At 40.1% G+C, this 27,275-nt stretch overlaps 1 protein-coding gene across 1 annotated transcript in view; it reads left to right on the forward strand.

Annotated features, from left to right (window-relative positions):
• INO80 (INO80 complex ATPase subunit) overlaps positions 1-27,275 on the forward strand; it is a 396,744-nt gene that overhangs the window by 236,258 nt on the left and 133,211 nt on the right. Inside the window, 1 exon segment of the mRNA XM_053711738.1 lies at positions 613-838. Coding sequence (XP_053567713.1) covers positions 613-838 — 226 coding nt within the window.

The following is a 27,275-nucleotide window of genomic DNA, read 5'->3' on the forward strand; positions in this document are numbered from 1 at the left end:
GCCGCCCCCTACAGATTCGTGGCCAATCGGTCGCTAGCAGGGGGTGTCAATCAACACGATCATATTCGATCAGGTTGATTTCTGTCCGCGGCCTCAGAGCAGGTGGACAAGTTATGGAGCAGCGGTCTTTAGACTGCTGCTTCATAATTTCTGTTTCCAGCGAGCCTTGATAAATTGGTCCCTTTGTTTCAGCCTAGAAAGTTGAAACCCTATGGCTGCCAGCAAAATAAAAAGAAACTGGCAGAGTTAGAAACAACTTTGTAAGGCTGTTGGAAGTGTATGAATGTCAGCCAAGTCTTATGTCTGTGGACCCCTGATGTCCTCTTTCTGATTGTCTAACGTTCCTCAAAGTGTTGTGCAAATGTATTGATATAATCAAATTAATTTAGTCAAATCTGAAAGGGTGTCGTGTAAACCTATTTTTTCAATGTGGTGGGTAATTTAAACTCAAATCTAAACTTGTCTGTTTATAAAAGGATCTCATTAATCAAAATGTGGTATAATATTATGTTTCAAAGCTCCTGTGTTAGATTATTTACATTTAGTTTTCATGGTTTCTCATTGATTGTATTTAAAGATTAGTATTGATTTGCTTTATTCTCTTACCTTCAGGTCACTGCTGTGCCAATAGACAGCTACTGCAATGATCGGAGTGCTGAGTATGAGCGTCAGATACTGAGCAATGGGGGGAGCATTGACACCAAGCAGTGTTTGGTATTTGGAGCCCCTGAACTTTCTTCTGACTGGGCAAAGAGGCACTTTCGTTTTTTTCCTGAGAGTCCAGGTGGAATTGAAGTGATCAGACCCCTGCGTGGGTGGTCTTTTGTCAGGATACCAGGTACATCATAAATAAAAAACACAGACACATTTATAAGCTTAAAGGAAGACATTATCACATAGACGCCTTAGACATTACATAAAAGTGCTAGGCTTTAAAGCAGTTAGGACAGCATGGAACTTCCTAACTTTTCCGGCGTCCTGCTTCCACACTATTAAGAAATAAGTGCAGGATCTGACTGGATGACTTGCAACTTAGGCAGTCCCCCAGGATCCATTCAGTGCTTAGAATCGGTGACAAATCACAAAGAGTCATTGATACAATGTGACAGCCAATGAGTGCAATCATTGTCTGTCAGCACTGTCTCTGCATCCTCTCTTGCCTCACTGTGATCTGAGGTGAGAGCAGAAGACAGAACAGTGCTACAAAGTGTCCCATAGTTCTGTAGATATATCGTATATATATTAAAAAGTCTATTTGATTTGTTTTAACCCTTTCAGTGCTGATAACAGTGTCATTACTGTGATCACTCTGATCAGTACTGTTCAGTTCTTTTTGGGAATTATTTTTTTCTGTCATTTTAATAATTTTTTTGTTTTTAACCCTTTTCTGCTGTTTCTGATCACCACCATTTGTCTGTGATCAGTCTGATCAGAGCGTTCTGTCTGATCAATCTATTTTTTATATATACTATTTACTAAAAAGAAAAAACAACAACAAAAAAAACAAACATTTTCAGTGTTGTTTAGAAATAGGAATTGGTGGTGGGTTGAGAGATTTAGTATTAGGTAAGAGATTGAAAAAAATAACCCTTTCAGTTCTGTTTACATCTGGTAGTAGCTTTTTATACTGTGATCAGTACTGTTTTATTTTGTTGGGTGGAAGTGGGAATTGGTGAGGAGGTAGCGTTATGTAGGATTAAAAAAAAAAGCAGCATTATGGCCATTCGCATGCAGGATTCAGAGTGACACCTTTGCTTGATATGATAGAGAAACTCTTAAACGGACATGAAACCCAAAAATTTTCTTTTATGATTTAGAAAGAGCATGGAATTTTAAAAAACATTCCACTTTACTTCTATTATCCAGTTTGCTTCATTCTCTAATCCTTTGTTGAAAATCATATCTAGATGGGCTTAGTAGCTGCTTTTTGGTGGCTGAACATAGATGCCTCGTGTGATTGGCTCACCCATGTGCATTGCTATTTCTTCAACAAAGATATCTGAAGAATGAAGGAAAATAAATAATAGAATTAAATTGGAATGTTGTTTAAAATTGTTTTCTCTATCTGAATCATGAAAGAAATATTTTGGGTTTCATGTCCCTACAACAGCATCAGATATTGAGGCTCTAATGACACTTCTTGTGATGGTGCTCCCAGCCTACCACAATCTAAAAGGAGTCCAACAAATTCAGATAAAAATTAATTACCCTCAAACTTAAATACCCCTAAATACCTCCATTTACGGCAACTCCTGGCATCACAACCAGCATTTCAGTTTGTGAGCCAATAAATTATTTTTGAGAACATAGGTAGTCAAACAAATGTATTTGCCTATGTCAGCCAGTATCTGTCGGCCAATCCAAATTCTCACCATATTAAAAATAAAAAAATAATAAAAGAAAACGCCTTCCACCCCACTGACCTAACAAAATGTAAATGTTTGGGGCACTGACCTTGGTTTGTATAGTGTAAAAACCCAGGATATGTTCTAATGGAACCAGCACCCCATCCTTACTACCTCTCTTTTCCCAGGGATTATGAAGAGGGATAGATAGAAACAGCTGCTGCAGTATCTTTATTTTAATGATAATGCCCAGTGCCACCCTAGAAATGACCCCTTGCATGAAAGGCTAAGCAAAATACGACTCCTGATCAAACAGCTGTCTAAAAAGTTATCAGAAAATTAAACCCCTGACCAAAACATCTGTGTAGATGAATCCCTCATGACTGCTTTTTAAGCAATATATTCCATTTAATCGGTCACACTATGGAATCAAGTTTTATAAATTGTGTGAATGCTCTACAGGTTATACCTGGGTATTTTGCATTTATAAAGGGAAAGATAGCCATCTTGTTCCACCTGGTTGCCCAGATTCAACTGGCACAATCGGGAAGATTGTGTGGGATGATCTCATACCCTTGCTAAACAAAAGCTACCATCTATGGCTATAATAACAATAATAATATATAACTACTATACCTACTATACCAGCATAGATTTGTTTAACAATGTATTTTATTTTGAAACCCATTCCTGTGGCACAGTATGCAAAAATTGCACAGATTCCCCCCAGAAGCTGACTGCAAAAACCGTAGAAGTACAACATCAGTTTATACCATAATGAAGTGCTGGCCCTTCATTACACTGACAAAAAAGACATGTACAGTTGTGCTCATAAGTTTACATACCCTGGCAGAATTTATGATTTCTTGGCCTTTTTTCAGAGAATATGAATGATAACACAAAAACTTTTCTTTCACTCATGGTTAGTGTTTGGCTGAAGCTATTTATTATCAATCAACTGTGTTTACTCTTTTTAAATCATAATGACAACAGAAACTACCCAAATGACCCTGATAAAAAGTTTACATACCCTTGTGATTTTGGCCTGATAACATTGCACACAAGTTGACACAAAGTTGTTTGAATGGCTTTTAAAGGTAACCATCCTCATGTGATCTGTTTACTTGTAATTAGTGTGTGTGTGTGTGTGTATAAAAGGGTCAATGAGTTTCTGGACTCCTGACAGACCCTTGCATCTTTCATCCAGTGCTGCACTGATGTTTCTGGATTCTGAGTCATGGGGAAAGCAAAAGAATTGTCAAAGGATCTGCGGGAAAAGGTAGTTGAACTGTATAAAACAGGAAATGGATATAAAAAGATATCCAAGGAATTGAGAATGCAAATCAGCAGTGTTCAAACTCTAATCAAGAAGTGGAAAATGATTGGTTGCCTTTTGTCACAGGAGGTTGGCAGAGAAGTGTTAAAAGATTTTGGAGTGGTCTCTTATGGGGGGTAGTACTCTTTGAGATGGGACTGGAGTTTTAAGTAGTCCTGTCAGCCTCTCAGTGAGAGAATGGATGAAAGTTACAGTCGGGAGATGCAGGGAGAGTCTTTCTGCGAAACCATCCCGACTCATATTAACAGCTCCATAAGCAATCAATGTTGATGAGTTTCGCTGCCTGCTTTCTTCAATCAAGTCCATGTCAGAAACAATGCTACTATCTGTCAAACTTGAAGGATCGTGTTACTGTTCCATGGCATAGATTCTGGTAAGAGTGGGGAATAATCTTATATGTTTATTTGATTTTATGCTGATTTTATGTGTGAGATGTTATGGGCTCATAGGCTGTTATGGAATATACAGGTTTCACTTTCACTTTGAGAGCTGTGCAGCTTACAAGTTTGGCACGCTTTTTCTCATAGCAGGGACGGTCCTGCATTGTGCACCATGTGATTCATTCCCTCTTTTCCTTATCGGGTGTCTATCGGAGAGGAGTCATAAATCTCTGTACTGTCTGGGTCATAGGAGGTGGTGAGTGCCCCAGCCATTGGGGTATAAAAGTGCCGTGTTTTTTGTGTTTTTTTTTTTTTTTTTTTTAAATAAAATAAGATTGTTTTATTTCTATATTTCTCTGATTATTGCACTAGGGATGGAGGATTCTGTTACTTTAGAGGGTACTCCCTCTATTCCTAAAGAGTAATTCCTGTTTATATTGTGAGGAGTATTAATGTAGTAGTGAAAGACAGCACCTTTTTTCTGTCTGGGGCACAGGAAAGGGTTAGCCAAACCCCAATGTCAAATCCAAAGAAGACATTTTCCAGCCTCCAGTAAAATTTAAAAGACCTTTATTATTCTCTTGCAGGGTCCATTATACAAACAACGTTTCAAACCATAACTTGGTTCTTAATCATGATTAAGAACCAAGTTATGGTTTGAAACGTTGTTTGTATGATGGACCCTGCAAGAGAATAATAAAGGTCTTTTAAATTTTACTGGAGGCTGGAAAATTTCTTCTTTATATTGTGAGGAGGCCTTAGATCTGCCCTCTCAATTATGTTCCATATGCCTTAATAATGTGATATCAAACATGTTTGATACCACTGAGCTGTCCACCTCTAAGGAGTAGTCGTCCAGTGAGGTGTGCACCCTACATTCTTGTCCCTCTACACATGCAGTTTCCCGTAGCATTGCTGATCCTCCATCTGGAGGGGGCCTTTTGTTCACCAGGTGTTACTGCACAGTTCAGATGGCGGTGCCTGCGGTCTTTAATGTTTTACCTCGCCCTGCTAAGCACAAGCGAAAGGTTACATATTGCACTCCTTCCCAGAGTACGTCAGACAATTTATTTGATTTCACCGATAGGGTTATCTGAGGATGAAGTTCTTTCTGCGACTTCAGAGTATGAACATTCTGGGTCAGAGTCTGTTGCCTCTAAACCTCCGGCTGCGAAGGAACCAGGCTTTAGTTTTAGGAATTTGCGCTTTCTTCTAAAGGAAGTTTTTGGCGAATGCAGAGGTTCCAGAGGCCAAATTGCCTGACGAACCTTTGATTCCTAAATTGGATAGAGTTTGAGGACAGGGTGGTACCTTATCCTTCCGTGCTCCTGTTAGATGGCGAACATTATTAAAGGGACAGTCTACCTTAGAATTGTTATTGTTTTAAAAGATAGATAATCCCTTTATTACCCATTCCCCAGTTTTGCATAAACAACACAGTTATATTAATAAACTTTTTACCTCTGTGATTACCTTGTATCTAGGAACCTTCTTCCAGCCCCCTGATCACATGACTGTGACTGTTTATTATCTATTGTCTTAAAGTTAGCATTGTTTTGTGCTATATCTTAAATAACCCCCTGTGCCTGAACACAGTGTTATCTATATGGCCCACGTGTACTTTCTGTCTCTTTGTGTTGAAAAGAGATTTAAAAAGCCTGTGATAAGAGGCAGCCCTCAAAGTCTTAGAAATTAGCATATGAGCCTACCTATGTTTAGTTTAAACTAAGAATACCAAGAGAAAAAAGCAAATTTGATGATAAAAGTAAATTGGAAAGTTGATTAAAATTAAAACTCCTATCTGAATAATGAAAGTTTAATTAATACTAGACTGTCCTTTTAAAAATGAATAGGACAGGATTGGATTCCTTTTTCCCCTCTTCTCCCTTTAAGAAATTGTTCCCGGCCCTGGACTCTCAATTGAGTTGTCCCAACTTATTGGCTTGACAACTCTGACTTCATGGACCCCCCTGACCTTGACCTGTCTCTTTTTACTTTAAGCCCAACCACTCTAAGGTCATGATAAATTAGCTGCACAAAACAACTAAAAATACCACATTTAGAATAAGCTGGTTTATCTACTTTTGTAAATGGTATGCCATCATGGGTGAAATTTTCTTTCCTAAGCTGCCATACTGTCTCAAAGGCAGCATAGGCCCAGGAAATCAATGTGTCAAATTTCCATATATGAAGACTGAAATGTGCAAGCCCCATATTTGGCCCTGTAACTTCCTGAAAAATGAAAAGAAGAAAAAAATAGAATGACAACTAAATTTGGCCAGGTTTTGTGACTAAGTGGCCTAAAAAACACTGGACATACCCCTTCTGGAATACCCTGGGTATGCCATGATGCGGATAGTTTTCATACCTGGGCTGCCATACTGTCTCAAAGGCAACATAGGCCCAGAAAAATCAATGTGTCAAATATCCATGTATGAAGACTAAAATGGGTAGGCCCCATATTTGTCCCTGTAACCTCCCGAAAACCCCATAAACCTGTACATGGGTGCTATTGTTGTACTTGTGTAACATCACTGAACACAAATATGGGTGTTTTATAGCAGTAAAACATATAAGGATGATGATACAAACAGTGAAAGTGCACTGTTTGTGTGAAAAACTGAAATAAAAATATGACTACTAAATTTGTCTACTCTTGCAATTGGTATGCCATAATGGGGTATTGTCTTAAAGGCAACATAGGCCCAGAAAATCAATGTGTCAAATTTCCATGTTAATGGGCAGGTCTCCTATTTGGGCCTGTAACAACCCAAAATGTTATTAAAACTGTACATGAGGAAGGGTATTGTATTTTTTGAGACATCGCTGAACACAATTATGGATTATGATATTCACATTATAAAAATTTGTGTTTGGAAAACATAATTGTTTTGATATTTCTCACTCTTTTTCTTCATAACGGGAAAGAGTCCACAGCTGCATTCATTACTTTTGGGAAATAAGAACCTGGCCACCAGGAGGAGGCAAAGATACCCCAGCCAAAGGCTTAAATACTCCTCCCACTTCCCTCATTCCCCAGTCATTCTTTGCCTTTCGTCCCACGAGGTTGGCAGAGAAGTGTCAGAAGTTTTCTATAGTCTCTTATGGAGGGTAGTACTCTTCGGCATGGGGCTGGAGTTTTAAGTAGTCCTGTCAGCCTCTCAGTGAGAGCATGGGTGAAAGTTAGAGTCCGAAGATGCAGGGAGAGTCCGCGAAACCATCCCGACTCATATTAACAGCTCCACAAGCAATCAGCATTGACAAGTTTCGCTGCCTGCTTTTTTCTCTCAAGTCCATGGCAGAAGCAACGCTACTATCTGTCACACTTGAAGGGCCGTGTTCCTGTTCCATGGCGTAGATTCCTGTAAGATCATTTCATTTTACTTTCATCATGGATGTATTGTAATTTCAACAGTTTATCCCAGAGGGGCTACAACCTTTCAAGGATAGCTTTAACATAGGGTCTCAGTGAGGCTTTTTGTATCTAGGAATCAAGGGTTAATATCTACCGAGGGGGTTTATTGAACAGGGGGTTTATAATCATGTTTGTTATGTGATTCTGTCTGCTACTGTGTAGTGTTGCTTCGGCTCATGGCTATTTTGGAACATAACGGCCTATGTCTAGTGACGCTGCCTTTTCGGTCGGACTCGCTTTTGCATTGACTGCACGGTTTACCTGGTGACTCCATTTCCGCTTTCCTGACTGCGTGGCGACGGAGAAATCCTGGTCCGCTGGTGTCTGGTTCTCTGGAGGTGGCAGTGCCCCAATTATGGAGGATTCTTGGAGACGGATATCTCTGATTCAGACTCTACTTCTTGCGACGAATATGAATTGGCCCGGGTGATATATGCCCATCAGTTATTTTCCGAATGCCGTTTTAGAGTGCTCTGTTCCTTGAGGTCGGGGAATCGCGTGCCCACTGAGCCATCCGCCTCTGGGGATTCTATTTCTCACGAGACGAGTTCCCTACCACCAACTCTTACTACGCATGCAGGTAACCCAAACGCTATTTATCCTTTCTAGGGAGTGTGGCCTGTTCCCACCGGAGGTTATGACACGGTTCCGCTTGCCCATATCTTTGTTGCTGGCGCATATGCACCTCCCGGGAGTGTGCTTACGATATTGTCCGTGTATCGTTAACCGGGGCTCGTCAGGCGTGGGATCGCCTGGTCTAGTTCAGCCTTCCGGGGGAGCGATTGCCCCTAAGGCCTCAGAGGGTCAACCTTTGGGGCCGGTGTTTCCTTTTGTCTCTGCATAGGTATGTTGTGCCTTTCGTTATAGACTGGCACGCCTTTGTGTTCTACTAAGGCACGTTTTTGGCGTTGCTGGAAGATTCCATTCTTAATGGGTTTGGGGATTCTCAGTCTTACTCTTCGACTGGCTTGCATATATAGACATAAGGGTATAAAGTAACCTTTTTATAGTCATTTGTGTATCCTTTTCCAGTTCTGAGCTTGAAAGTCTCGGACCCCTGTTGGGCTGGTCCTGCGGGTCTGTCCGTTCTTCATGGACGATAACCTACGGGTTGCTTTATCATTTTTTTTCTCCATCCGGTGAGGATGATTTTTATTTGGTCTAAAGCTCATGTTGTGGTGTGAAGTTTCCTTCGGGAACTTTCTTCTCTGGAATTGATACTCGCGATTTTGTGATCACACTGTTTGCAAAAGTCTGTCTGACTGTTCTTTATCACTCCATCATCGGGGGAGACTCTATATGGCCTTGACAGTGCTGGGGCCCTTGGTTTCAGGCTGGTCCTGACTGGGTAAAAATCCTTCTGTCTTTGAGGCCTAGTTAACACACGTGGCACCTTTTTATGTCTGGTTGGTCCGGTGAGGGCGCCTAGTGATCACAATATGATTTGTGTTGTTTTCTTGTTTTATAAGCTTCAACTAGTAGCATCCTGAGAGGACTTGAGGGTCCGTGGGTTGCTTAGGGGCAATGGGGATTGGTTTAGTCCTCATTCGCCTTTCAATCTAGTGGGCCGGGACTCCATTGAGATCCGCAGCGACATGCTCAGTCGTTTCCGATTTTTTTCTGGAACTAGAGTGTTCCTTCCCGTAGGTTGGAGGCTTGGAGGATTTAGGTACTTCATACCGCCGTTCTTATGGTTTTGCCTTTCATATTCTCTTTGGAAGTGTCCTTTTAGGACTTGTTCCTTTTAGAGGTTCTCTTCCTTTGGGTCGAGATTTTCTGGACTTCGTCCGTTTTTTTCTGGCAGCTTTAGCCGCTTAATTAGGAAGTAAAGGCCTTGAGGCTCTGTCTTCCTTTGGAAGTTAGTCGTCTCCATATCAGGGGCGATAGGAGGTGTTGTCTCTTTTTCCAAGCTTTTTGCTTAGGGGATGTTTTTCTGCCTGGGTTCGGAATGCTTTGCATTCTTCTTCCTTGGCTGTGGTCCTCTGGAACGTTCATCTGAAAGGATTATGGAGACTAGCCTTTCTTTCTACTCTCTTTCGGGTGACTCTGTTCTCGTTCTCATTTCCCTTAGTGTTGCCCTTGGGGCCTTTGGGCTCTAGAGAATTTGCATGACTTTGTCGTGGCCTAGTACCTTGCCTCCGGCTAAGGGTGTTCTCTTCCCTTTGGGCTGGGAATTACGAGTGAGTCCAGTACCCATTCCCCGAGTTTCCCGGTTCTCATCCCCTGTGAGGTCTGATTGCTTCAGACGGGTATCTTGTGTTCCCTGAGGGTGTCAGTCTTTCTAGGACGATTCTGGGTCCAGGGTTCTTGTCTTGGATCCTTTGATGTCTGGAGACTTATGATCCTGTGGACTCGTTCGGGACGACTCCGTTTTTTTTTCAGGGACCCTATGTTGTGACATAGGGGCTAGCTCATTGGGCTTGCAAGCAGGAAGGCCAGAGTTCACATCTACCTTCGGGTACTAGTTATAAACTTTAATGCCTGACTTGTCCTTCGAACGGAGTGTTTTCCTCTATGGGGAGTTTTTTCTCTGTTGGGTCAACAGTGGTGTCTGGATGATTTTTCATTCAGTCCGTGTTTTGATCATACTATGGCTTCATGTCTTGTGGACATGTACGCTGTTCTTATCTGTGCCCTTAGTTTGTCTTCCTTATGAGCTGGGGTTTCCTCTCTCTGGAGGGTCTTTGTCCTGCCCTATGTGTAGGAGGTTGGATCAGGTGGCTTATTCCGTAAGGGGCAGCATCTGCTGCTCTGTGGACTCTGTTCCACCTGTTGGAATTTGATCTCTCTAGAGACTGTCTAAGAGAGCTGTGACAGGTCTTCCTATGGATCTATTGCTCTTTTCACTGTTCCAGGTCCCAGGGGGTTCTTCTTGAGAGTGCCTTATTTTCGAGGAGTGGATTGGGTTGGCACCCGAGTTCTGTTGGGGTGGGTGAGTCCCCCTTTTTTCTTTCCATTCCCTAGGGGCTTTTGGTTGGGTTCTTTCTGTTTCCCCTGTCTATCAGACATGTCTGTCGCTTGGGCTGGTCCGGTGTTGGAGCAGGATATGAGATCTGTTGCTCTGCTTAATTCGTCCTCGGAGCATTCGAGGTACGCTAAGCCTCTTAAGGTTTTTCCTTTCTCCATGTTTGTGGGAAGGACTGGCGGCTCTTAGATAGCCTGCAACGTTATCCGCTGGTTAGTGGATACTTGGCAATCTGAAGGATCCTATCTTCAGCTGTTTCTGCTTGCCCTGCAAGTATTTAAGTTTCAGATTCATTTTTAGATAACTGCAGCATGCAGTGTTTTTGCTTCATGTGGTGTTCGTCAGACCTATCTGAGCTTGCTGCACGAGGTTTCGTTTCGGAATATTTCGGTTTTCTGAGTTACCTTTTTGCGATTTGAGGGACCTTCGTCTTCAGTTGCTTTTTAGAGTGCGGCTGCACGGTGTTAGGGGAGGATCCTCTTTGTTTCAAATTCCCGTATCCGTGGTTTCTGTTCTGGGGTCTGGGCGTTGCCCCCTCTTGTTTCTATGAGTCTGGTTGGGTCTCTGTTAGCCTGACCCGGTTTCTCAGGTTTTTTGCCCTGTGTTTGGGCCCTTTTTAGTTTTTTTTCCTGGAGTTCATTATGCTAGCTGGAAGCTAGCTCAGCATACTAATGCACTGTGGCTACTCTGCACTGTAGCAAACCGAGGGTTGCAAGTTCGATCCCTGGCGAGGTCTACTCAGCCTTTCCTCCTTTCGAGGTTGATAAAATGAGCAGTCCCTTGAGTCCCTTAAGGGGGTAGCCGCGCTTTACAAGTACAATCATGTTTTCTCCGTGCCTTTTCTTCTTTGTTGAAGAATACGGTAGTTTGTTCCCTTTCTTTAGTAAGGGGTGTGTTGTTTGGAGACCGACTGCTTGGCGACGGTGTCTCTTGGAGTCAAGTCTAGTTCCTGCGGTCTCTAGCAAGGCTGTGGACTATCTGCTGGTCAGGGTCCTTGGGCCTTTTTCTTTTTTCAAAGTTGTTCTCGGCTTTGGATGAAGCAGGATTTTGTTGGGTAGGGGTTTTCAGACCTGGTGCCCTCAGAATGGGCCATCTCTTGTACCCTCCTGTTTTTGCATTCAGTGTCCTCTATAGCTTAGGTATTGTTTTCCCAAAAGTAATGAATGCAGCTGTGGACTCTTTCCATTTATGAAGAAAAACTTAAATTATGCCTAACTGATCATTTTCTTTTCTTCAGATGGAAAGAGTCCACAGCTCCCTGCCTGTATTTTTTCTGTGGGGCGTCTGTTATTTTTGCTCTTCTGGCACCTTTTCACCCTGATATTTCTCCTACTGTTCCTTGTTCCTCGGCAGAATGACTGGGGGACTAGGGAAGTGGGAGTTGTATTTAAGCCTTTGGCTATGGTGTCTTTGCCTCCTGGTGGCCAGGTTCTTATTTCCCAAAAGTGATGAATGCGGCTGTGGACTCTTTCCATCTGAAGAAAAGAAAATGATCAGGTAAGCATAATTTAAGTTATTTAGATTGTATTCATATTTAATTATAGATCATATAACAATATTTGATGTCAAAAGAAAAGCCCTATTTATCCTCTAAAAAATTATATAAGTGTGGGTGCACTTAATGTGAGGGGGTAAATTATGGTTGAACAAACATATAGCTCAAATTCTAGGTTTTGTTTGCGTTCAGAACTTAGACAATTGCCTCCACCCTTAAGGGGTTAAAAAAATGATATTATTATTTGAAGCATTTATAGGTCTTGCTAATTTAAAACAGTCCATAAATATACTTCTTAAAAACTGTTGTTTGGCTTTCGTTTTTGTGCCCAGTTAGGGCCAAATGTAAAATAGTTGTTTTCACTCATTGCAATCAGTGTGTAATATGTACAAGAGTCAGTTAAACTGTACATACTAATTATAGTATGCAGTATATCCTCCAGAAAGTCTTACTTCCTGAGGTAAAATACAGGAAAAACATCAAAAATAAATAATGGATTTATTTTACTTTGCATCTTTACTTTGTTTAGTTGTTTTTTAGGAGGAATTTATTTAAGCTTGCTGAAATTTAGTGTGTACCTGTCATAAATTATTTCCCTGTGTATGCTGAACCTAGACCAAACTAACCATAGGTTGTTTGCAGAAATGTTTAACAATACTACAAACATTGTTCCAAACACTTTTGTTATAGAGTGCAAAAGACACAAGCACATTCCTGAGCCTGCCTAGGTGTACTCTTCAATAAAGGATACCAAGTGAATGAAGCATTTTCTCTTAATGTAACACATTAATGCATCTTTTTAATTTCCACAGTTAGTAAAGCTTTGCTCAATAGCTACTAGCTTGTTCAGCCTTTTTGACACAAGTTTTTTCAGATAAAGTGCTATCATGACCCCCTTTGGTGTAGGATTTTCCAGCATTTTTGAGGGGCCAAATGCTGTTAGCAGGTTAAAAACAAAAATAGATAAAGTAATAACATAGTAATTTATATATTTCCTGATTACTTTTGTTTAAAGAACATGATGTGCAAGTTGGAGATGCAAGGAGAGGTTACTGTAAACACAAAAGAAATGTGTAGTTATAAAATCTGGGCTCTGAGCTAACAATGTCTGGCAGCACCTACTTTTATAAACAAGTTTCAAAACCCCTTAAAACAAAATGCTGGGCAAGGAATGCTATCAAATGCATTAATGCCATTTAAATGGATATCACAATCAGACACAGTGCATTTAAAAGAAAAAAAAGCTCTGATTTACTTTTATTATAAATTAACCACTTTTCTTTCTGCATGCTTTGTTAAAAATGAGCTACTTTTCATGGGAGCATACCTAGGTAGGGGCGTGATCATTTGTTGTACAATATATGGCAGCTTTGTTACATTATACTTTTGCTGTAAACACAGTTGTCATTAGGACCCCCCCACACACACACACACACAATTTCATTCATGATTCTGATAGAACATACAATTTTAAATAACTTTCAGCTTTACTTTTATTATCAAATATGCTTCATTCTCTTGTTATCCTTTGCTGAAGGAACAGCATTGCACTTCTGACATCATCTAGCTGAACATATCTAGTTAGCCAATCCTAAGAGATGAATGTATGCAGGTACCAATCGCCAACTAGCTTCCACTAGTGTAGGATATGTGCGTATTCATTTTCACCAAAAGAACAGAGCACATTTATAAATAGAAGTAATTTTAAAAGTGTCTTAAAATTGCATGCTGTACATAATTTATCTGTACTGCCACATTACTATATAATGCAAAATTCCATCAATGCGCTTAGAATACTATAAAAATGTGGAATATAAACTGATTTGTCATTCAGCTTCAGATGCCGAGAAAAGTACATTTATCCCATAACACTTTCCCTGCGTTTTTTTCCGCCAAAATGGATTTAATTTATGTCCCTGTCAGCTCCTTCTCCTGCTCCTTGAGTTATACGATTTTGCTTTCCACTGCCAATGAGTTGTAGTTCTCGTGGTGACTGTGGGAATCTCCTATCCTTTCCTGTTCTTTTGAGAAAAAAATGGTCCAAGTTTAAATGGCAGGAAGTGGCCGAGTTGTTAGAACGAACCTCAATGGCTGCTGATTGTGAGAGCTAGACTAGGCCCTTCATATGACCCTATTGTTTCTCTGAGTCTACGGGGGGATGATGGGATTACCCTCTAGAGACTGAAGGTTATCTGTCTTACAGTAATATGCTCCGATTCTCTTGGCTTTATTCTCGTTTCCAGGTCGCGACTTCATATTTTCTTACTCTGTCAGCTTGATAATGTCATAAAAGTGAACACTGCTATTTCTCATTGTAGTAACTGGCATATAACCCTTGTGATTTATTTTTTACCAGTTTGTCATTTTATTCCAAGGATTACACACACCTACTGTAATTTCTTTATATGAGGTTTGGTCTGACATTTTTGCTTCATGAAAACCAAGTAGTTTCCAATAAAGGTAAATTAATTTCACAAATAAAGAAGGAAGTCTCAACTGTGTGATCTTTATGAATGTGTTTAAATGGGGGGGGTTCCCTTTTTGGTTTTCAGCGCCAGCAGTTCTCATAAATATGTTCTCCATAATAGATGATGAATGGCTGTGTTGTAGTTTCTGCTTTTGCACATTTCCTCCTGGTCATGACTGGGCATTTTAAGATACAATATTTTTTCGTATTTCCCAATCTATGCAATATTGGCCTTACTTACCATAACACCTTGGTCCTGAAAATATCCCTTGATGAATCACATTATCTGATTTGTCTGATCTCCAATTAAAGGGACATAATACTCATATGCTAAATCACTTGAAACTGATGCAGTATAACTGTAAAAAGCTGACAGGAAAATATCACCTGAGCATCTCTATGTAAAAAAGGAAGATATTTTACCTCACAATTTCCTCAGCTCAGCAGAGTAAGTTCTGTGTAAAAAGTTATACTCGGCTGCTCCCAGCTGCAGGTAAACAAATTTAAAAAAATGAAGAAATGAACAGCAGCCAATCAGCATCAGCAGTGCTGAGGTCATGAACTCTTACTGTGATCTCATGAGATTTGACTTAAAGGGACACTGTACCCAAAATATTTCTTTCGTTATTCAGATTGAGCATGAAATTTTAAGCAACTTTCTAATTTACTCCTATTATCAATTTTTCTTCGTTCTCTTGCTATCATTATTTGAAAAAGAAGGCATCTAAGCTTTTTTTTGGTTTCAGTACTCTGGACAGCCCTTTTTTATTGGTGGATGAATTTATCCACCAATCAGCAAGGACAACCCAGGTTGTTCACCAAAAATGGGCCGGCATTTAAACTTACATTCTTGCATTTCAAATAAAGATACCAAGAGAATGAAGACAATTTGATAAAAGGAGTAAATTAGAAAGTTGCTTAAAATTTCATGCTCAATCTGAATCACGAAAGAAAAATTTTGGGTACAGTGTCCCTTTAACTCTCATGAGATTTCATAGTAAGCTTCCTTTACCTGATTGGTGAAATAATATGAGAGTGCACGATGCTAGTCCCTTCAGATGTCCCAGGACAAACACACTAAAATGCTGCTTAGAAATCCTTTACAATGGGAGGTGGCTACTGAGGAACTTTTGAGGTAAAATATCTTTCTTTTTTACATAGAGATGTTCAGGTGATATTTTCTAATCAGCTTTTTACAGCTATGCTGCATCACTTTCAAGTGTTTAAACATTTGGGTATTATGGCCCTTTAAATGTCTATTTTTGCCACAATTATCTTGGTAGGTTTCAAAATACTGGTAAATAGTAAATAATGCTCACTTTATATTGTGTACAGCTGTACTGTTCTTTTAAAGGACTCTGTCATATTTAATTTTATCCATTTAAAGGAGGATTTTTAAATGGATATTAAAATTTCACAATTATGTAGTTTTTCTCCTTGTATCCTTTGCTGAAACTTCGCTCTTTTCCATGAGGGCATACTTAGATAGGCTGGGTAGTTTGCACATGTCTTGTGCACAATATGGCATCTGTGCTTGTAACAGTGTTATAACGGTATGTTGCAATTACTGCTGCCATATATTGTGCTATAAGACATGCACGCCCCTGGCCCTTGATGTTGGGGGCCTTGTTCTTGCAGGTTGGGGGTCCTAGTGGTGAAAGGCAAGCAGGGTTGGGGGAGGGGCATAGGAGGTGGGTGGGCATAATTGACAGGTTGAGTGGCCCCTACCATATATTTTGTCCAGGGGTCTTGGTTGGTCTCAGTCCACCCCTATTTTTCAATTTAGATAGTTTTTAAAAGCTTTATTGAAAAGAATACTCCGTTATAGGAAACCCCTAGAGATAGCATAATACAGCCAATATGAAGGGGCTTCTAGTGAAGCTGATAATGTTATCCCTGGCTTAGGTAGTATATTGTAAATTAACAAAATATTCTAGGGTTAATAATAGTCAAGGCCTTCTTAAAGAGACATTGACATTAAAATTAAACTTTCATGATACAGTCATACTTTTTTTTACAATTTACATCACTTATTACATTTACCTCTTTCTCTTGGCCTTCCTTGAAGCTTAGCTTGTTTTCATGAAAACATACTCAGGTAGGCTTATGAGAGTGCATGTGACTTGAACTATATCGCAACATATACATACAGACCACGTGCACAATTCTGAGCCTACCTCTGTATTCTCTCGTGAAAAGCAGCTACATTTCATAATAGGATATCAAGAGAAAGTTAATTTTAATACCTGTAAACTGGAAGTTTTGTTTTTTAATTGTACATTGCGTCATGAAAGTTTAATTTTGATCTCCACGTCCCTTTAAACTTGTATAAGTGTTGCATATCTGTCAGCAGCTAAAACATTTGCAGTGTTCAGATTATAAAGAAGTGATCGTTTTCACTGTGTTTTAGAACCAATTGAAGTAACTAGCGCTGCTGATTGGATCAGCAGGATGTTCCTCTGGAGACCTGCAGTGCTCTGCAGGTCATGGACGGTACTTCTACTGTGTGTTTAACCCATTTGCAGTCTTCAAATGACGTGCTCTAATGAACTAGATGTCATATTTCAACTATTTGGGCCCTTTAAAGGAATAGTAGAATTTTTATCTGACAAATTTCAAAGTTATGTGTTTCCACTCCTCCTGTATCATGTGACAACCGTCAGCCAATCACAAATGCATATACGTTTACAGGTGGCCCTCGTTTTACAACGGTTCAATTTACACCGTTTCAGAATTACAACCTTTTTTTCCAGTCATGTGACTGCTATTGAAAAGCATTCAGAAGCAGTGCATTTATTAAAATAGCCAGTAGGTGGAGCTGTCCACTTGTGTTGCAGCAAAGCCAAGCAAGCTGTAATTAATCAGTTTAACCAGACCTGAGCTATCAAGCAGATTTCAAAGGAAAAAGATCTTCCCGCCTATAAATCAGTCCAGATTGGAATGCATAGAAAGAACTGTTTGCAGAAAAATGCAAGTGAAGTCTGTGTTGTGTGATAATTGTATTAGGTTTATAATGCTGTCTAGCATTTAAAGTCTTCATTTCAAAGCTTTAAAAATAATGTATTAGGTGTTACTTATGACAATTTTGAGAGGGGCCTGGAACCTCACCTCACATCCCATTGACTTACATTATAAACTGGGTTTCAATTTACAACGGTTTCGATTTACAACCATTCCTTCTGGAACCTAACCCCGGCGTAAACTGAGGGCTACCTGTATTTGGTTCATTATTGCACATGCTCAGTAGGAGTTGGTGACTCAAAATAGTACATTTTTAAAGACTTGAGTGTCCCTTTAAGTCTTCACAGACACAATACACACTACTGCCAGCTTTCTGAGCAAGCATGGTGTAGAATACTAGTGCACAGAATTCACAGCATATGCTGGTGAAAAACAGTACTCGACGCATTTCTGCTAATGGAAGCATATTGCAGGGATGCTTCTATTTAAATGCACCTCTGCGCATTTCAACTTTGATCTTTCCTATCCCTTTAATGCTCTCCATTAATACTGTGCAATAAGCCATTACACTAGAAGAAATACTTGTTGTTTTGTATTAATATTATATAAGTCACTGAACCTCATTCCTTCATTCATACTTAACAAGCCAAAAGTGGAAAGGTGTTAGGATTTCCTCTGTCACTTTCAGACACTTAGGCAATGTTTGACCTTTTCACAGACAGAGCATTGCAAGCAGCACGTATCTTTGTAACCTTCAACGGCTAATTTAGAGGGGCAGGAGTAGAAAGGTAGCCCGGCCTTAAATCTTCCTTGAAAATGTGTTTGGGGAAAAACAAATCCTTGGGTAGGAAGAAGTCATGGAAAGGTTTCCGGCAACATGTTTTTAAACAAGCTGCCCTGATTTCCTGTTGTGTGAAAACAGGTTTTGAGTTCCCACCAGCAGATCTTGCATGCATGTGCTTGTAGTTGTATAATAAACTAGACCACTAGGTGGCAGTAGTGTATTTAGAATAATCATTAATATAGGATTTAGGATACAGGTTCTTGAGCACACATGCTATGCTGCCTGCTGCACAAAATACAGTACAGGCTACAACAGTTACCAAGCTGTTAACTTATTTGGCCTTTAGTTCATTTACATTTTTACATACATCTAATATTATTATAATTTTTCTTTTTAAAAAAAAAGAGTCATACACAATAAAATTCCATTTACTCGTGGAGTTTCTTTTTTTAAGAAAGTGTTTCTCTGCGGCTAAATTGATACTGGGGCATCTTACAAGGGCTCTCAATACCCATCAGGTTTTGTCTGGAAATCATCTATTGATGTCCTTATTGCAGTGCAGGTGAATTCTTATTAGAAGATAAGACCATTCATAAGGTGGTGAGTGTTATCCTTGCTGCCTTGTAGTGTACGGCACATGGAATAATGTACAGCGCATGTACAGCACATGAAGTAATGTACGGCACATGGAGTAATGTATGGCACATGGAATAATGTACAGCACGTGTACGGCACATGGAATAATGTACGGCACATGGAATAATGTACAGCGCATGTACGGCACATGGAATAATGTACAGCGCATGTACAGCACATGAAGTAATGTACGGCACATGGAATAATGTACAGCGCATGTACAGCACATGAAGTAATGTACGGCACATGGAATAATGTACAGCGCATGTACAGCACATGAAGTAATGTACGGCACATGGAATAATGTACGGCACATGGAATAATGTACAGCGCATGTACAGCACATGAAGTAATGTACGGCACATGGAATAATGTACGGCACATGGAATAATGTACAGCACGTGTACGGCACATGGAATAATGTACGGCACATGGAATAATGTACAGCGCATGTACGGCACATGAAGTAATGTACAGCACATGGGATAATGTACGGCGCATGGAATAATGTACGGCACATGTACAGCACATGAAGTAATGTACAGCACATGGAATAATGTACAGCGCAAGTACGGCACATGGAATTATGTACAGCGCATGGGATAATGTACAGCACTTGTACGGCACATGGAGTAATGTACGGCACATGGAATTATGTACAGCACATGGAATAATGTACAGCGCATGTACGGCACATGGAGTAATGTACAGCACATGGAATTATGTACAGCACATGGAGTAATGTACAGCACGTGTACGGCACATGGAGTAATGTACGGCACATGGAATTATGTACAGCACATGGAATAATGTACAGCGCATGTACGGCACATGGAGTAATGTACCGCACGTGTACGGCACATGGAATTATTTACGGCACATGGAGTAATGTACAGCACGTGTACGGCACATGGAATTATGTACAGCACATGGAGTAATGTACGGCACATGGAATAATGTACAGCACATGGAGTAATGTACGGCACGTGTACGGCACATGGAGTAATATACAGCACGTGTACGGCACATGGAATAATGTACAGCACATGGAGTAATGTACAGCACGTGTACGGCACATGGAATAATGTACAGCACATGGAATAATGTACAGCGCATGTACAGCACATGGAATAATGTACAGCGCATGTACGGCACATGGAATTATGTACAGCACATGGAGTAATGTACAGCATGTGTACGGCACATGGAATAATGTACAGCACATGGAGTAATGTACAGCACTTGTACGGCACATGGAATTATGTACAGCACATGGAATTATGTACAGCGCATGTACGGCACATGGAGTAATGTACGGCACATGGAATAATGTACAGCGCATGTACGGCACATGGAGTAATGTACGTCGCATGGAATAATGTACGGCACATGGAGTAATGTACGGCACATGGAGTAATGTACGGCACATGGAATAATGTACAGCGCATGTACGGCACATGGAGTAATGTACGTCGCATGGAATAATGTACGGCACATGGAGTAATTTACGGCACGTGTACGGCACATGGAGTAATGTACGGCATATGGAATAATGTACAGCGCATGTACGGCACATGGAGTAATGTACGGCACATGGAGTAATGTACAGCACATGGAATAATGTACAGCGCATGTACGGCACATGGAGTAATGTACGGCACATGGAATTATGTACAGCACATGGAATAATGTACAGCGCATGTACGGCACATGGAGTAATGTACAGCACATGGAATTATGTACAGCACATGGAGTAATGTACGGCACATGGAATTATGTACAGCACATGGAATAATGTACAGCGCATGTACGGCACATGGAGTAATGTACCGCACGTGTACGGCACATGGAATTATTTACGGCACATGGAGTAATGTACAGCACGTGTACGGCACATGGAATTATGTACAGCACATGGAGTAATGTACGGCACATGGAATAATGTACAGCACATGGAGTAATGTACGGCACGTGTACGGCACATGGAGTAATATACAGCACGTGTACGGCACATGGAATAATGTACAGCACATGGAGTAATGTACAGCACGTGTACGGCACATGGAATAATGTACAGCACATGGAATAATGTACAGCGCATGTACAGCACATGGAATAATGTACAGCGTATGTACGGCACATGGAATTATGTACAGCACATGGAGTAATGTACAGCATGTGTACGGCACATGGAGTAATGTACAGCACTTGTACGGCACATGGAATTATGTACAGCACATGGAATTATGTACAGCGCATGTACGGCACATGGAGTAATGTACGGCACATGGAATAATGTACAGCGCATGTACGGCACATGGAGTAATGTACGTCGCATGGAATAATGTACGGCACATGGAGTAATGTACGGCACGTGTACGGCACATGGAGTAATGTACGGCACATGGAATAATGTACAGCGCATGTACGGCACATGGAATAATGTACAGCGCATGTACGGCACATGGAGTAATGTACGTCGCATGGAATAATGTACGGCACATGGAGTAATTTACGGCACGTGTACGGCACATGGAGTAATGTACGGCATATGGAATAATGTACAGCGCATGTACGGCACATGGAGTAATGTACGGCACATGGAGTAATGTACGGCACATGGAGTAATGTACAGCACATGGAATAATGTACAGCGCATGTACGGCACATGGAGTAATGTACGGCACGTGTACGGCACATGGAGTAATGTACGGCACATGGAATAATGTACAGCGCATGTACGGCACATGGAGTAATGTACAGCACGTGTACGGCACATGGAATTATGTACAGCACATGGAGTAATGTACGGCACATGGAATAATGTACAGCACGTGTACAGCACGTGTACGGCACATGGAATAATGTACAGCACGTGTACGGCACATGGAATAATGTACAGCACATGGAATAATGTACAGCGCATGTACGGCACATGGAATTATGTACAGCACATGGAATAATGTACAGCGCATGTACGGCACATGGAATTATGTACAGCACATGGAATAATGTACAGCGCATGTACAGCACATGGAGTAATGTACAGCACGTGTACAGCACGTGTACGGCACATGGAATAATGTACAGCACATGGAGTAATGTACAGCACGTGTACGGCACATGGAATTATGTACAGCACATGGAATAATGTACAGCGCATGTACGGCACATGGAATTATGTACAGCACATGGAATAATGTACAGCGCATGTACGGCACATGGAGTAATGTACGGCACATGGAGTAATGTACAGCACGTGTACAGCACATGGAATAATGTACAGCGCATGTACGGCACATGGAATAATGTACAGCGCATGTAAGCACATGGAGTAATGTACGGCACATGGAATAATGTACAGCGCATGGAATAATGTACAGCGCATGTACGGCACATGGAGTAATGTACGGCACGTGTACGGCACATGGAGTAATGTACGGCACATGGAGTAATGTACAGCGCATGGAATAATGTACAGCGCATGTACGGCACATGGAGTAATGTACAGCGCATGGAATAATGTACAGCGCATGTACGGCACATGGAGTAATGTACAGCACGTGTATGACACATGGAGTAATGTACAGCACATGGAATAATGTACAGCACGTGTACAGCACATGGAATAATGAACAGCACGTGTACGGCACATGGAATAATGTACAGCACATGGAATAATGTACAGCGCGTGTACGGCACATGGAGTAATGTACAGCACGTGTACGGCACATGGAATAATGTACAGCACGTGTACGGCACATGGAATAATGTACAGCATGTGTACGGCACATGGAATAATGTACAGCACGTGTACAGCACATGGAATAATGTACAGCGCATGTACGGTACATGGAATAATGTACAGCACGTGTACGGCACATGGAATAATGTACAGCACGTGTACAGCACATGGAATAATGTACAGCATGTGTACGGCACATGGAATAATGTACAGCGCGTGTACGGCACATGGAATAATGTACAGCGCGTGTACAGCACGTGTACGGCACATGGAATAATGTACAGCATGTGTACGGCACATGGAATAATGTACAGCATGTGTACAGCAGCATTTTTTTGTTTTGTTTTGTTTTTTTAAAACCACAAAAAAAAAAAAAGTCAGAACTCTGAAAATTGTCCTCTGCAGTCTGACAAGTGCATTTTGAATACAAGCCAGCTTCAGGCCCACGAACATTCCCCTTACTATAAACACTATTCATAGCACAGGCTTTATCATGTAAGCACAATGTGTTATTAGAACATCCCTTCTATTAATGCAAAAGGAAAAAGCACAAAGTCAAGTTGCTCCACAAAAAGTCCAAGAGATTGCAGCATATTTGTATATACCTATATCACCATCTGCAGCGGCACAAAAAAAGCTTCTTTGCCTGTTTAACTCTACTGGGGTTAAATACATAGTAAAATAAAGTCATTTGATTTAAGTTTGTGCAAATAAATCAGGCTTGTTTTGGAGACATTATTCTATACTCTCTATTAGTTAAGAGGCAGGGAATACATTAATATGCTGAAGCACTATCGCCCTTTGTTGCTTTAGCCTTTGGAACATATTCACCAATGGGCATTTGTGTTGTTGCAGATATCGGCATCACATTTGTCTATTTTCTTTTATATATTTTTTGTTAAATAAAAAACAAAACAAAAAACACTGCTATCCATCTTCTGCATACTCTTGATGTTTGTTCCTTTTAATCTTCTCAGTTTTTAGTGGCCTCTTTCACCAAAGTTGACTTTATTTTACTGAATATTTTTTAAAATTGCAATTAAATGTATTTATTATTATTATTCTTTATTTATAAAGCACCAACAGATTCCACATCGCTGTCCATGGGTAACAAAGATAAAAGGACAGTACAATATGAGACACCAGACAAATACAGGGGGAATTGGTTGAAGACACCAACTGCGTTCATAAAACTAAGATTCCAAGATAGTTATTTCTATCTCACTAATGTGGGACTTTAACGCCAACCCATAAGAGATTTGCATGGCATAGTAAGACTGTGGCAGTGAAGGGGTTCTCTACAGAACAAAACCTACATTGTATTGTTTTAAACTTTTTTTGTTTATGTACAAAGTCAGCAAACAGGATGCTCTATTTTCCTGAAATAAGCTTCCCTAGCGTTCCCTTCCCCCTTCTCTACCATGAGTAAGATGACAGGGGGGATAAAGGACAACTCCTGATGATCCCTTATTCCAAATTTAAAGGGACACTCAAATCAAAATTAAAATTTTATGATTCAGATAGAGCAGGCAATTTTTAACAACTTTCCAATTTACTTCTATTAACAAAATGTGTCTCTTTATATTTACACTTTTAAGTCACCAGCTCCTACTGAGCACGTGCAAGAATTCACAGAATATATGTATATGATTTGTGATTGGCTAATGACTGTCACATGATATAGGGGGAGTGGAAATAGACATATCTTTGAAATTTGTCATAAAAAAATCTACTACTCATTTGAATTTCAGACTCAATGCTATTGCATTGTCTTTTTATCATGCATGTGTTGATTATGCAAATCTATTGTATTTTCTGGTTATTTAAATTTAAAAATAGGTGCAAGGAGAAGATGCAATCCCTTGTTTAGAAAGTATCCTCTTATTCCTTAGGGCAGTATGTGTTTTTAACCCCAGAGAATGGGATAAACCAATAGGTAAAAACTGCACGGGAGCCACATGCATTGCAGCTACCGTGCAAAACACAGTGATTGGTGGGGTTATGTGACTGCCACTCCTTATTGGCCCAACATCAGCGTTCAGGAACTGCAGTGCTTGCTGAAAAGTACTTTACATGTGGTTTTATCCCTTTTGCAGGTTTTTTTTTTTAAATATTTATTTTCAAGTCAGCCATCAAAAACAAAATACATGCTTGGGAAAAAAATATAAACAACAAATGAAAATAATTATACATATCTTGAAAAATATAACATACGACTGTATATTTACATATTCTCAATATCTTGCTGGCATTCTTTTCTCATAAATGAATCTTGGAAAACAGATAAAAGAAAAAGAAGAAGAAGAAGAAAAGAAGAGAGAAAAAAAAAAAAAAAAAAAAAAAAGGGAAAGATGTGATTCTCTACTCCGACATCCCCCTCCCCCTGTCCCCCACATCATATACGAGGGGTTATTAATACCAGGATACAGGGAATATATTGCGTAAAATTAAGCCTTCAAAATATACAGATTTCTGAAATGCTTTGGTAAGTATGTATTGTGTAGGAAGCGGGTAGGTCTGTATTACTTTCAGCCATTTGTTAAAGAATCGTTGAATTTGTTTCTCGCTGGTGTTGGAAACATTAAGTTGCTCGAACATAATTTGTGTTTTAACCGCTTGGAGAAATAGACTAAAAGGTGGAGTTTTATTGTTTTTCCAATTTTTTAATATTAGATTCCTAACTATTAAGATAATGGTATTTGCTAGATTGTGGGATACTGGATCTGATACCATAAATAATAATAATTGTGCTATCAATATTAGGCCTTTACTAGCCCAGCCATCATATATTGCGTATTGAAATCCTGGCTCAAACTCTGGGTTACCTATGATAGGAAGGAAGCTGGATATATGAAAGTTAATCGTTAGCCGTGAACAAAGTTGCTGCCATGCTTTAACAATATTAGAGATACTGGCTAATGTTTTAATATTTTCAGGGAGTCGTCTATGGGGACAATGTAAGGCCGCTATAAGGGAGAATGGCTTAATAAGCTCCTCCTCCGCGTTACTATTTGTTAGATAGTCGGCAGCTAGTAACCAGTCTACTCCAAATCGTGCCAATATGGCTATGTTATAAGTCTTAATATCCGGGAATGCGAGGCCTCCAAATTTCTTAGCTTGGGAGAGCTTTCTAATAGAGAGCATGTGTCTACCTTTGTTCCAGATAAGATCTGCACACGCGCTATTAAAGAACTTAATGTCTTTGTCCAGAATGAATAGCGGCAGATTGTTCATTATATACAGTAACTGAGGAAAGAGAATAGATTTAATAAGCATTATTTTTGCGGTTAGTGAGAGTGGGAATAAGGACCAACGATGTATTCTAGGTGTAATATTAGCAAAGAAAGCTGTATAGTTAAGTTTATACCATAGCGCAGGATCTCTATGTAATTGGATTCCTAAGTATCTAAAACTTTCCACTTCTCTGAAATTATGTTGGTGGAAGCTCTCCTTGTGTTTATGAACCCATAATATCTCTGATTTAAGAGTATTTACTTTATAGCCGGATATTAGACTAAACTGTTCTAGAATTTCGAGGGCTTTTGGAATGTTTCTTTTAGTGTTTTTAAAATAGAGTAGTAAATCATCGGCATATAGGGAGAGTACACACATTTGGGAGCCCAATTTTATGCCTGAGATTTCTTTGCGAAGATATATTGCCATAGGTTCTATTGCGATGTTAAAAAGCAGGGGGGAAAGAGGGCAGCCCTGTCGAGTCCCTTTTTCTAGTTTAAGAGGCGCGGTTTGGCTACCGTTAACCAGAATCGTGGAGATGGGAAAATCATAGATGGCTTTGACAAAATGAGTTATGTTTCCAGAGAAACCAAAGTTGAACAAGGCATTGTGAAGGTGTTGCCAAATAATAGAATCAAAAGCCTTCTCGGCGTCAATCATCACCAGGGCAAAATCTTGTTTACATGCTACTTTGTTTTCATGGAGTTTATTCCATAAATGTTCAAGAATCATATATGTTCTACGAATATTTTTTGTTGGAGATCTGCCCATCATAAAGCCTGATTGATCTGGGTGGATAATCTCCTGTAATACGTTTTTAAGTCTATTAGCAATGATAGTTGTGAGCAGTTTATAGTCTACATTCAGTAGAGAAATCGGTCTATATGAGCCAGGGTCTGAAGGATCTTTATTCTTTTTAAGAATAAGGGTGATGATTGACGCCGAGAAGAATCTGGACATAGCCTTTTTTTTGACATAATACTCATTAAACAGCAAGGTAAGGATAGGTACAATCTCATCTTTAAGTAATCTATAAAACTCGGCAGGTAATTGATCTGGGCCGGGGGCCTTGCCTAGTTTAGCTTCCTCTAAGGCTTTTGTAACTTCCAGAGTTGTTATGGGAAGATTCATTGCTTCTATCTGGTCAGGGGAGACTGTTGGACATGAGATACTATTCCAGAACCTCACACTGTCCTTTGGGTCAGTTGTTTTGGCAGTATATATCTTGATAATAATCAAAGAACACATTTTTAATGTCCGCCAATGCTGTATGGTTCTTACCACCCACTACCAACTGCTCAATAGTGTTATTCTTTTTCCTAACTTTATCAAGTCTGGCAAGATATTTTGCAGATTTACCGTAATGTCCTGTGTAAAGGGCATTCATTCTAATTTCTTCCATGGTCAGTTTAGATTTTAAGAAAAGATCCCTATCTTGCCTAGCCATCTTATATTTGTCCCAAAATTTCTTTAGTGGTGTAATTACGTAGTTTCTGTAGGCGTTCGTGACTG

The sequence above is a fragment of the Bombina bombina genome, chromosome 1 (genome assembly GCF_027579735.1).
Source record: "Bombina bombina isolate aBomBom1 chromosome 1, aBomBom1.pri, whole genome shotgun sequence".
NCBI classification, from domain to species: Eukaryota; Metazoa; Chordata; class Amphibia; order Anura; family Bombinatoridae; genus Bombina; species Bombina bombina.